This window comes from Nicotiana sylvestris, chromosome 10, assembly GCF_000393655.2.
Source record: "Nicotiana sylvestris chromosome 10, ASM39365v2, whole genome shotgun sequence".
Taxonomy (NCBI): Eukaryota; Viridiplantae; Streptophyta; class Magnoliopsida; order Solanales; family Solanaceae; genus Nicotiana; species Nicotiana sylvestris.
In genome coordinates this window covers 131,819,290-131,832,720 of record NC_091066.1, presented here as the reverse complement: position 1 = coordinate 131,832,720, position 13,431 = coordinate 131,819,290, and the positions used below count along the sequence as shown (strand labels likewise).

Sequence of the window (13,431 nt, the reverse complement as noted above, 5' to 3'; positions counted from 1 at the left end):
TCGCTAGGCCTACCTCAGGCACAACGAGGCACCCAAATTAGGACGCGATTTATATTCTTGCACAATGTGTTTAAATATTGCAACATTTTCTTCTCATAACCCGCACTAACTTCTTACCTTTTGTTTTTCTTTTATTTTTTATCCCCCTCCCCAAAGGTTAGTTCGTGCATTCTGGCACCATCAGCATACTCAACAAGATCCAAGGATCCTCCACCTCCTCCTCCTCCGAGTCCTACCAGAAACAGGAACAAAGGCAAAATGGGAGATGCAAGCGCTAGAAAGGAACTCGAGGAAACTTCTCAGAATGCTGCAATCACCAAGGAGACTATTGCTCATCTGGAGCAAGCTTTGCTAAGATTCCGAGAGGAATTGGATAAAGTTAGAAACCCGGCAAGCCTGTCAATCACTCTTGTCGCTCCTGATGTTAACACCTAGAACCCCGCACCTCCACAAAACACCCCACAACCTCCGATGCAACCCACTCATAATACTCCACTGCTCATTCATGAACCACAAAAGACCATAACACTCCTATCTTTGTGGACACTATGCCGCACTACAATCAGCCAATCACAAGTGCAGCCAAGTCAGATGACAAGAGTTCCCTCATTCATAATTTGGTCGCTGAGATCAAGAAGTTGACTAGCCGGGTTCAAGGTTTTGAAGGTAACAAAGGTGTCGAAGGGTTGAATTACGAAGATCTCTATGTTCAGCCAGATGTTGAGCTCCCAGGGGGGTACAAACCCCCCAAGTTCGAGATGTTCGATGGTACAAGTGATCCCAGGGTCCACTTGAGAATGTATTGTGACAAGTTGGTAGGAGTCGGAAGGGACGAGAAAATCCACATGAAGATGTTCATGAGGAGTTTGAGGGGTGATGCTTTATCATGGTATATTAGCCAGGATGCAAAGAAATGGACTAGTTGGGTGAACATGGCGTCTGACTTTATGGACCGGTTTAGGTTCAACACTAAGAACGCACCAGATGTGTTCTATATCCAGAATCTCAAGAAGAAGCCCACAGAGACCTTTCACGAATATGCAACTCGTTGGAGGTCAGAAGCTGCTAAGGTCAGACCGGCCTTGGAGGAAGAACAAATGAACAGGTTTTTCGTCCGTACTCAGGATCCGCAATACTACGAGAGGCTGATGCTAATAGAGGGCCAAAAGTTCTCCGACATCATCAAGTTGGGAGAAAGGATTGAAGAAGGCATCAAAAACGGTATGGTCACTAACCTCGAGGCATTGCAAGCTACCAACAAGGCTTTACAGTCTGGTGGCCCATCGAAGAAAAAGGATGTAAATTCCGTAATGGTTGCGCAAAGGAACAATTCCCCTATGAAGCACCAATCCTCTCCCTCAGCTCCACTCACATATCAACCTACCCTAAACTACCAAGCACCATTACCCACTTACCAAATTCCACCACCTGCTTACCAATCACCTCCACCACCTACATATCAACCCACTTCACCCAGATATTCTCAACCCGCACCCATATACCAAGCATACAACTCCCAACCTTCTCACTGCCCATCACCTCCTACCCGCCAAAACTTTCCCCGACCTAGACTAAACTTTGACCGTAAACCTCCCAGACAATATACCTCCATAGCCGAGCCACTTGACCAATTATATGAAAAACTCAAAGCAGCCGGTTACGTTACCCCTATTCCAGACGTAACTCCAGAAAATCCTTCCCAATGGATCAACCCAAACAAGACTTATGCATACCATTCCGGGATAAAGGGCCATACCATCGACGAGTGTCGCTCGTTGAAGACAAGATTCAGAACCTGATTGACAACAAGATAATTATAGCAAAGAAGCCCGCTCCTAATGTCCACAACAACCCCTTGCCTGACCACAAGGGTGGAGGCATCTATATGATCGAGATTGAAGATGATTGGGACCCCAAGGGGTCAATCTATTTGATAGTTGAAGGAGACGAACCTAAGAAGCCAGCAGTTACTCTCAATCCCATTATTGTTCAGATTCAGCCCTCTAAGGGCGATGTGGTAAATGTGTCCGTACCGCTCGAGTTTGAAGCACCTTCCGCAAAGGCACCAAAACCGATTGAGGTTGAGTTCGGAATTCCAAAGGTGCCTACACCTGTCGAAGTTACTGTGTTACCTCACAAGGTGCCTATTCCGGTCTCCATGACAGACGTGACCCCGTTCAAGACAAATGATATACCTTGGGATTACACCGCTGAGGCTAGAAGGAAAGGAAAGACATATACCGGGGAAGTAATTGCTGCACAGGGTGTGACTAGGACAGGCAGGGTATACACCCCGAAGCACTTGGCTGAGTCCAGCAAGCAAGCCTTCGGGCGGGTTATTGAAACTGGACCCGATGACCTTTGGAAGAAGGTACAGGCCAAAGAGTACTCAGTCGTCGAGCAATTAAACAAAACGCCAGCACATATTTCTATTCTGGCTCTTCTACAAAGCTCTGAGGCACATAAAAACACCTTAATACTGAGTGAAGCTTATGTTCCCAGCAACATAACAGGAGGCGAAATGGCAAACATGGTGGGGCAGGTACTGGAAAGCCACAAGATCACCTTCCACGAGGACGAATTACCACCAGAAGGGCTTGGTCACAACAAAGCATTGCACATCACTGCGTAATACGAGGATCACTTTATCACCAGGATTTTAGTCGACGGGGGATCCAGCCTCAACATTTGTCCATTGATAACTCTCAGGACATTGGGTAAGGGATTGCACGAGGTCAAAGACGGGGCTATTAGTGTCAAAGCTTTTGATGGATCTCAAAGGTACACCATTAGAGAAATTAGCCTATGCCTACAGATGGGACCCACCTGGTTTGATGTCGAGTTCCAAGTCATTGACGTACCAGCATCCTACAATTTGTTGCTGGGACGACCCTGGATCCACGCCGCTGGGGCTGTAGCATCAACTTTGCATCAAGTTGTAAAATTTGAATGGAATCATCAGGAAGTAATCATTCATGGCGACGGTAGCAACCCTATATACAGTCGTCAAACCATTCCGATGATCGGAGGCAGAAGAAGGATAGGAGGAGAAATGTACCACCACATCGAGCGGGTCAATGCTATAGACAAAGACAAGTGGTGGGATAACAAGATCGAAAGCATCCTGAATTGGAGCGGGTATGAACCCGAAAAATGACTTGGCAAGAACCTACAGGGTATCACCAAACCTATCAAGCTGAAGAAGCACGGTACCACTTTTGGCCTAGGGTATGAGTACACTTGGAAGGAGTTCAACCACTGGTCACCTCCATGGCGCGGACCATACTATCCGCTGGAGCACCCTATACCTCAGTTGGAGCAAACTTTTCAGCCATCCGACACTTTGTACGGATCAGAGGAAGACGAAGCACTAGCAGCAATAAAGAACCTGTTTCTGGAAGATGATATAGATTGTTGTATTATCTTCGAGGAGGAAGGGGAGGAAGGCCCTTCCATTCAAGCCGTGAACCGAGGGGAACGCCTCACCAATTGGTCGGTCAGGACCACCAGTGCCCGGACATCTTCGGGGTAGCAAGGCTGAACGAGCATCATGCATCGCATCTTTATTTTCTTAGTTGCTTTTCCTTTCTGCATTGTCTTTACTTTCCAAAAGAGCTCTGATGTCTCGAACGATTATGACTTTCAATCAAAGCATTTCAAATTCATTATATATTGCACCCTTATTACTTTTCTCTATCATTTACTTTATTTTACACAGCGTTACTATTACATATCTTGATGATGAACCGACGACTGTAACTTGCAACGAGGCAATGCAACAAACGGATATGGATTCAGAAGAAGATGAGATACCAGAAGCGGTTGTCAGAGAGGTCGAGAACTTTGAGAAAAGACCCAAGTCTAACTTGGAAGAAACCGAGGTTGTTAATTTGGGAGACGCAGAGAATGTCAAGGAAACACGTATCAGCGTACATTTGTCTCTATCAGAAAAGAAAGAGTACACAAAGTTCCTAAAAGAGCATGAGGATATCTTTGCATGGTCTTATGATGATATGACTGGCCTCAGCACATCCATTGTGGCTCACAAGTTGCCAACAGATCCTACATGTCCGCCGGTAAAGCAGCAGCTCAGGAAGTTCAAGCCAGACATGAGTTTGAAGATTAAAGAAAAGGTTACCAAACAAGTCAAAGCCAGGATTCTCAGAGTAGTAGAGTATCCAACATGGTTGGCCAACATCGTGTCGGTGCTAAAGAAGGATGGGAAAGTTAGAGTCTGTGTCGACTACCAGGATCTCAACCGGGCCAGTCCCAAGGACGACTTCCCTTTGCCAAATATACACATATTGATTGACAACTGTGCCAAACATGAGCTGCAGTTGTTTGTCGATTGTTTTGCTGGATACCATCAGAAATGGACGGAGAAGTCTGGCTGAAGCCGATCAACTCAGACGCAGTAAAGAGATACTATATTTGATTGTATGCTTTTCTTTATGATGTAATTTGAACTACGCCTGACTTGATTCCCGTTTAAGAGGGGATACGTAGGTAGCCCTATGGGTTCGGTCACATTTTAATAAAACTTCCATTTTCCCCGCTATTGGAAATGGGCAGAATTTTGAGGAGGATCCTCAAAATTCCGAAGTCAGTTTGTCGGCTTTCGCATCAACATCAACCCATTAAACTGGGGCAGAATTTTGAGGAGGACCCTCAAAATTCTGGAATCGATCCGCTTTCAGTTATTCAGCACAGCCGTCAGCAGCGCCAGCCAAGTGAACTGGGGCAGAATTTTGAGAAGGACCCTCAAAATTTCGGAGCAAGCAAGGTTTCCGTGTCTTGAACCACATTGCAGTTGTTGGTTCATCCAAAATAAAATCATTTTTTTTCAAAATATATATACTTACATTACATTTACTGAATCATGCATAAACATCATTTGCATCACCATCGTTTAGCAATGCTACCCCAATGATACGTAACGTCAGGAGCCAAGGGATACGAACTAACCTTCCCCCTCTACAGAACTCACGATTTTTCTTTGGATGCAGGAACTCAGATCGCAATGCAAAACGCATTCACTCTTCAAAGTTGAAACCCTCAAAACAATCACTCAACTCACAAAGGTCTACTATCTACACCCAACATTCCCCAGCAGTTATGATATCGCAACCGCCTATCAGCTAAGAAAATTACTACTATTTTCTCCTTTACATTCCATCCTGCATAAGGCTACTTTCTGCCTTCCGAGACTAAACTCTGTCTCCATCCGCATTTTGCATAAGGCTACTCTCTGCCTTCTGAGGTTAAACTCTACCTCCATATTGCATAAGACTGTCTATCTGCCTTTCGAGACTAAGCTCTGTCTCCATCTGCATTTTGCATAAGGCTACTCTCTGCCTTTCGAGGTTATGCTCTACCTCCATATTGCATAAGGCTATCTATCTGCCTTTCGAGACTAAGCTCTGTCTCCATCTGCATTTTGCATAAGGCTACTCTCTGCCTTTCGAGGTTATGCTCTACCTCCATATTGCATAAGGCTATCTATCTGCCTTCCGAGACTAAGCTCTGTCTCCATCCGCATTTTGCATAAGGCTACTCTTTGCCTTCCGAGGTTAAGCTCTACCTCCATATTGCATAAAGCTATCTATCTGCCTTTCGAGACTAAGCTCTGTCTCCATCTATATTTTTGCATAAGGCTATTCTCTGCCTTTCGAGGTTAAGCTCTACCTCCATATTGCATAAGCTATCTATCTGCCTTCCGAGACTAAGCTCTATCTCCATCTATATTTTGCATAAGGCGATTCTCTGCCTTTCGAGGTTAAGCTCTACCTTCATATTGCATAAGGCTATCTATCTGCCTTTCGAGACTAAGCTCTGTCTCCATCCTACATGGCTAAAATATCGCCACTTTATTTAAATTCTCTCTTCGGCTAAAATATCGCCACCTGCATTCAAATTCACGCCTTGGCTGAAAAATTGCCACTCTTTGCATTCATTCGGCTGAAAGATTGCCACCTTCTCATGGGCTGAAAAATCGCCAACTTATTCAAAGGCGTCATAGTTCGGAGGCACCATCTGCATAGCCCGAGAACACCATTTCATGGCCTGCGAATCTTTATTTTATGCTCTTCATGGCCCAGGACATCATAGTCTTAGGACGTCATCCTAACCGTCCAAAGACAGCATTCATGGTCCAACGGGAATTTGCATCATGTTTAAATTACGCACAATATGTGCATCTGCTCATCTACAGGTACACCGGCTAGCGAACGGCCGTCTCAGCAAAAGCGATCCCGCTCCGGTTCTCCGCAATCTATTCGACTCCAAATAACTTTTAAATCTAACCATCGCGTCCGTCTTTTCGAATCTCCGTCGACACATTCCGTCAATGGTTCCTGAACTACATGTGGCCTGATTCCTGTAAAACCAGGGATATGTAGGCAGCTCAGAAACCAAAGCGCGGTCAAAGTTCTTTTTCAATCACCGTTTCCGGTCAAAATTGGCCATCTTGTCTTTACCCGACAACTCTTTCATCCTCCTCGGGTAAAGAGGGGCAGCTGTTGATACCCAATTTTTCCCTATATATTTTATACCCAAAATATTTTCAAAATAGAATATATGTGCATATATAAGCACACCCAAGAGTTTTGGTATTTTTGTGATTTTTAAACCAATTTACTGCCTATTTTAATACCACAAAGTCCAATAATTATTCTCAAAATTATCATTTTTTATGAATAACTTATTTCATTCTTATATTTACACCAAAATATAATTAAGGTAATTTTTGCATATTTTTACCAATTTATTTGGTATTTTTAAAGCTAAATTGCATATAATTGCAATTATAGCCTATTTTGTAATTAATAGCATTTTGTAACAATAAAATTTGCTACAATATTTTTAAACTAATATTTATATAATATTTGCCTACCTAGTATTTTTAATTTGCTTTTAAAATCGTTATTACTATTTTTATAAAATAGAAAGGGGAAAAGTGGCTATTTAAAACCTAGCCCCAGTTGCATTTCAATTACAGCCCAAATTGCACCCCAATTCGACCCAATTTCAATTGAGACCCGACCCACACCCCATTTGGATACCCGGTCCAGCTTTGTTTTTATCTGAGCCGTTGATCAAACGAGATCAACGGTCCAGATTAATTTGCCTAAAATAAATCAAACGACCCCCCTTCCCTTTACCCTCATTTGCAAAAAGACCGGTCTTTCTCTAAAACTCTTCACCTCCCCCTTCTCTATAGAACCTTCTCGTTCACCTTCTCCGATGGCTTTCATCGCCTCTCCGGCCAACTCCAGCCTCGCCTCCTTCGACCACCAGCCGTCGTGAAACCTTATCTCACCGATTCCCTTCATCTTTGGAACTCCAGGAGTCTCTATCATGCAAGATGGTCATTGAAGCCTCGCCTGGGTCCGTTTTCGGCCTTTCTCCGGTGGGTTTTTGTCCGATGATGCTTTAAATATTGTTGTTAGCAAGTTTCACGGCCAGGTTTCTCATCTCACTGATTTTATTGCAAACCCTAATTTTTTGCCTAAATCTCTTAATCTATGTCTTTTTAAACGATTTTTTGGTTTAATCTTGGTGTTCTACACTACTTGTCACTCGATATCTTCGATTAGCTCAAGTTTTAAAATGTTCTTGTTCCTCTTTTCAAAACTAGGGTTTCCGACCCCTTTTTAAATCACTATGCTTCTGTTTCTTTTGGGTATTATGTGATTACTCCTATGTTATTTGCTTGAAACCTTTTGTTTCTGAGTTCCATATCTTAGATCTTTTCTAGGGTTCCGACCCTACTGTTTTATGTGATTTCTTACCTAGGGTTCTTAATTCTGAGATTATTGTGTATAAATACGTTTGAATATTCCTCTTTACTGAATATGCTGTTAATTCCGAGCATCTCTTTGAATCCCTGATTTGCATGTGTTTGCCTTAAAGGTTCTTACACTAATTTTTCAAAATATTTCCTTACTTGTGAGTCGCTTTCTACATTTGATACTGATTCCCTCTAATTTTGGTCTTGTCCGTGATTCTTTGATTGATTTTTCAGAGTTAACTTATATTTTTGCCATATTTGTGCACTTTAACATATTTTTTAAGTATTCTGAATATATTTTCCTTGTTTTAAGCATCGTGTTCCTAGCCTTTATTGCGTACAGCATGCTTACTGCTCTTGTTATGGTATAATTAGTCATCTGACTGATTCTTTCCTTACCGGATAGTCTGTACTCCTATTCGAATCATGAGTCCCTGATTTAATTGAATCAGGACCTATGATTGATTCAATTTGGTACTGTTTCTATAATTATACCTTGTTCTCTACTATTTTCAAAAGCTATAAGTACTGCTCTTCCTTTCTCACTCAACACACACAGACACGAATAAAACTCCTCATTCTGAACTCTCTCTTTTACACACAAAACATATTGCTCTCTATTGTTTCTACACAACTTCTCTCGTTTTTCTATTTGAATTTTGATTACTCAATCGGCTGAAGGCCAAGATTGAGTAATCCTGGTTACTTTTACCACTCTGCTGGCCTCTACTAAGCTGCTTACTTTGGTCTGCCTGCTGCTCATTTCTCTGCACACTGCTGCCCTTCTCTCTACATACTCTCTGCACACTATTGCTCACTTCCTTGCACCTTATTGTCCATTATTGCTCTGTGTTGCATTATCTTCAACTGGTATGTCTTCTGTTTAAGTTACAGCCTCAAAACAATATGCTTCTACTGGTGTTGCACTTCTTTTTGTTTCTTGTGTTCTTCTACCTATGGTTCCATTGTTCTTACTGTAACTAGCATGTATCTGTGTTAATTAGTATGCCTAGCTTGACTTGGCATATTCACTACCCCCTTTTCTATCTCAATGTATGTTTTTTCCTTACTCCTATACATTACTAGTATGTGTTCAGGGCCCTCTTGGCTACTCAATAGCCCTAAAACCTCTTCCTGAGGTTGACTTTAATTGGTGTCTGGTGCTGTAAGAACCAGACTCCTAGTTTGAAGCATGCTTGTTTGCTATAAAAGAACTTCTCTTTAATGTGCTATGCATGTGTAACTGGTTTTCTTATTTGAGAGCTATTTGTTCCTTTTCCCTTGCCCTTGTTTGTGTTCCCTGAATATTGTATGACTCTTTGTTTTCAAACTGGTCATCTTCAATTGACTCTTTCACTCTTCTGTTACTGTCTTCTCAAATTGTTCTTCATGTAAAACCTTTTCCAACTGTTTTCAACTTAATTCCTTCAAATTCAATCACAATCACACTACTCTTAGAAGTTTAGGCTCTTCCACCTTAGTGTAAGCATTGCTTTGGGTGCCTTGAGCACCCGCTGAACTTTGATGCACAAGGTTGGCAATTTCCACACTTTCACTTGCTCAATATTGATTTGCTTGGGTGCCTGGTATTGGCCAGGGGCCCCAATGGGCCCTTAAGGAACTTTGTCGCACCCAGACCCTTGGTAAAGGCTGTGAAACTCGAAAGAAGTGAGGTTAGAGATTTGGGCCTGGCTGAAGGCTCCCTATAGAATAACTTCTTTCTTTTTACTTTTCAATACTGTAATTTGATTACTTGGTCTGTAACAACCTGTAAAGAACAATGGGGGTTTATAGTGAAATTGGGAGGGGGGATTATGCATGCTTAGTTTTAAAAGTTATGGGTAGAAAACATGGCTATAGGATTTTACTTATCTATTTGTGCAATAGAAACCATGTATAGGACATGCATCTTACATATAGAAATCCTGCTCCTAGGTCTCTTTACTTTCAGCTTGTCATTTTATGATCACAATCAGCTAATAACAAATTACTGCATTCAGATACCATGCTTTAGGATTCTTATATGGATTAGAAATCATGTACTTAGGGTTTTATTTGCAATTGTTGAACGCTTCGTTAGTATATTCTGCCTAATAACGCCAGCCTAGTTAACTGTAAAACTGGAAACAAGCATGTACGTCCACCTTTCTCTTAGGGTTAAAACAACGCCTAGGCAAGCCTTAGGCCGGATAAAATTGATTAATCGCCTTGAGTCATGCTTAAGTTATCCCATCCCTTTAAACTGTCCGAATTTATTTTGCCTCTCTGAGGCCCGCTTGATTTTTCTACGAAACTTCCGTCCTGCTTTTAGCCACATCTGTGCAAATATGTTTTCTACTAAAATTGCCTTTCCAGTCCAGAACTGGACTACTATTTTCTTAAACTTATCTGAATACTATATCATGTGTCCATGTACTATCAAAAATTAGTTATTAGTACCCTCCGTTATATTATCGTTCATTATCTGCCCCTACCGTTACCCATTTTAATATTTTTACCCCCACATCTGACAAACTCTTTCTTGGAGACACATGGCATGATCTTAAACAATCTATGTTAGAAATTACCGTCTCTTCTAGTGACTTCTAGTGTGACCCACATATAAGGTAATAAATTATTTACCTTGTCTCCCAAAGGAAATAATATATCAGATAATATTCTTTAGTTATCCATATATGGTAGTTTCTTTGATGGAAAGAAATTACCATAAATTAAGAGTCCCTAGGGTAATTAAAATTTATGCAGAAGTCCCTAGGGCTAAAGTATTTGCCTAAGAGTCCCTAGCCTACATATAAATACTCATGTAACTTCATCAGTCTGGCATCCTACGATACGCACAGGCTAGAAGGCTCCTAGGTTTTCTGCCAACGTTTTACGAAGGTGATTCCCTACAACACTTGAACAACTATGGCTGAAGGTACGTTCCTATTAATATTCTGATGCGTAGACTCCGTGAATGTATTTGAATTTCAACATATGGTATCAGAGCCTGCCTTTAGCTGTCTTGTTCGGTATATGATCTTGCGAATATAGTTGCAATAGCTCTGTATTATTGTATGATTACAGATTCTCTTGATTTCATTTTATGTCTTTTAGCTAGACCATAAATTGGATAATCGGTAAGATGGGTTCTCTTCCGTAATCTTGACGGAAGTAATTTAATAGTACAATATTTAATTCATGAATTTGCTAATTAACTCAAAGTCGAACAATAGTATTGTTCTTGACCTCTGTTTCATGAGTATTGCATTAGAGATATGTCTTGGATCACTGAACTGTAATGTATTTCCTTTAAGCATGGGCCCATATACTAATTTTGTCCATATTCTTGGATTTATAGAATTGGAATATTTTATAAGTTTTGAATTCTTGAAGAAGTGGTCTGCAATTTCTAATGACTATTCTAATATCCCTTTAAGTTATGAAACAAATACGGTCTGTCATGTATTTTTTATTATGTGTGTCGGTGTTTCGTAATGAATTTGGAAGGGTTCATATATTATTTTGAATCCTAAAAGTTAAACCTTGTTTTCTGGAATTAATATTTAATTGCTGCCTTTTAAAACAAAGAGTTTTGAGGCGTTCTTAAAGCACTACTCAATTTAAAGTATTAGATTGTTAATTTGGAGGAATTGCCTTGTGAGATTTTGACACGAAAAGAAACAAACACTTTGGTCTTCAGTTCTATAATATAACATATGTGTTCGTTGAAATCTTTGGAAGTTCTTATAATATTTAGTTTAATTATAAGAATTATTTGAGGATATATAGGCATCCTGTCTATACTTTATATATTCGCTTTGAAACAAATCAATATTCTAGTGAAAGTTAATTATAAAGGTTTATCATTGTAAGTCAATTTTGAAGTTTTCTTTTGTATTATGTATTTAGGAGTGGCCATAGCATCTTGAATACTTAATATAAAAGAAATTGAGTTTATTAATCACATCACGCTTAGTGATTAAAGGTTATAATGACATCTATTTAGTCCAGTTATTTTATTAAAATGGTAACCCGGCCCTACAGGGAGGTAACCATTTTGGTGAGATTAATTGGAATGAGATAGTAAACATTTAAGTTAAATTATCTTATGCCCACAGGTACGGATAAATTTTTATGTATTTTGGTTTACTAGTCTAATAAAGTTAGTAAATTCTATGTATGGGTTGCAACCTCTGCCCACAGAAAGGTCTAGAATTTGCTATGAATCGGTATTTTACGCGATTCACCTTTGATGGATTGTACTTCATAGCTTATGTATGTTTATCCTTGTTTTGCAGTCTTTACCGCTTTTCCTACTGCTATTTTTTAATGAGAATGCTCGAATTCCAATGCTTTCTGGTGACAATTATGCTGAATGGAAGGAGAAAGTCCTTCTCACTTTGGGGTGCTCGGACCTAAACATGGCACTCTGTGTGGATGAACCACCTATTCCCACGGAATCAAGTACGCCAGTTGCTAAGGCTAATTATGAGCGGTGGGAGCGATCTAATCACTTAAGTTTAATGCTCATAAAAGCTCACATAAGCTAAAGCATTAGGGGTTCTATCCCTAATGGCGATAAGGTCAAAGCTTACATGAAGGCAATTGATGAACAATTCGCAAGCTCTGACAAGGCATTGGCCAGCACCCTTATGAAGAGGCTCTCAAGTATGACTTTCGACAGAAGTCGTACAGTGCGTGAGCACATTATGGAGATGAGAGACATTACTGTTAAACTCAAGTCCCTTGAGGTGGATATGTCTGAACCATTTCTTGTGCATTTCATTCTCAACTCCCTTCCTGCGAAATATGGTCCGTTCAAGATTTCTTACAACACACATAAGGATAAATGGTCAATCAATGAACTTTTGACCATGTGTGTTCAAGAAGAAGAGAGGTTGAAGCATGATATACCTGAAAGTGTTAATATGGTGACTCATGGTAAGAGAAATGCAAAGAAGCGCAAAAGTGTTTCCATGAAGAAGAAAAGATCCTTTGACAAAGATGTTTGTCGTTTCTGTAAGAAGAAGGGACACTGGAAGAAGGATTGCCTGAAATACAAGAAATGGCTTGAGAAGAAAGGTAATTTACCTTGGTATGTTATGAATCTAATTTTACTGAAGTTTCTGATAATACATGGTGGATTGATTATGGTGCTACAATTCACATTGCCAAAATCATGCAGGGCTTTCTAACTCAGAGGAAGCCGATAGGAAGTGAACAATACGTCTATTCTGGCAATAGGACGCGTTCACGTGTGGAAGGCGTGGGGACTTATAGGCTCATTTTGAATGATGGTTTTCACTTAGATTTAGAAAATACTTTTTATGTTCGAGAATATTCTAGAAATTTAATTTCTCTTTCAAGACTATCGATTAGTGGATATGATTTGAATTTTCATTATCCTTTTGTGAAACTTTTGAAAGATAATAAAGTTATTGGTTTTGGAAATTTGAATGAAAATTTATATAAACTTGATCTAGACCCCACATTTGAATGCAATGTTTTAACTTTGCATGATAAAGAAATTGACACTAAGCGATGTATTATCAATGAGAACTCATCTAGTCTTTGGAACAAGAGATTTGGACACATCTCTATTGATAGAGTCAAAAGGTTGGTTAATGATGGAGTTCTAAAAACTCTTGATTTTTCTGACT

At 40.3% G+C, this 13,431-nt stretch overlaps 1 protein-coding gene across 1 annotated transcript; it reads left to right on the top strand.

Moving 5' to 3' along the window:
• The first annotated feature begins 548 nt into the window (after positions 1 to 548).
• Positions 549 to 1,799, top strand: LOC138879969 (uncharacterized). Its single transcript, XM_070159618.1, has one exon. The coding sequence runs from the start codon at positions 549 to 551 to the stop codon at positions 1,797 to 1,799; it is 1,251 nt and encodes a 416-aa protein (XP_070015719.1).
• The last annotated feature ends 11,632 nt before the right edge of the window (positions 1,800 to 13,431 follow it).

Excerpts from the sequence above, each read along its gene's own strand:
- LOC138879969 (XM_070159618.1), top strand. The coding sequence starts at position 549 with ATGCCGCACTACAATCAGCCAATCACAAGTGCAGCCAAGTCAGATGAC.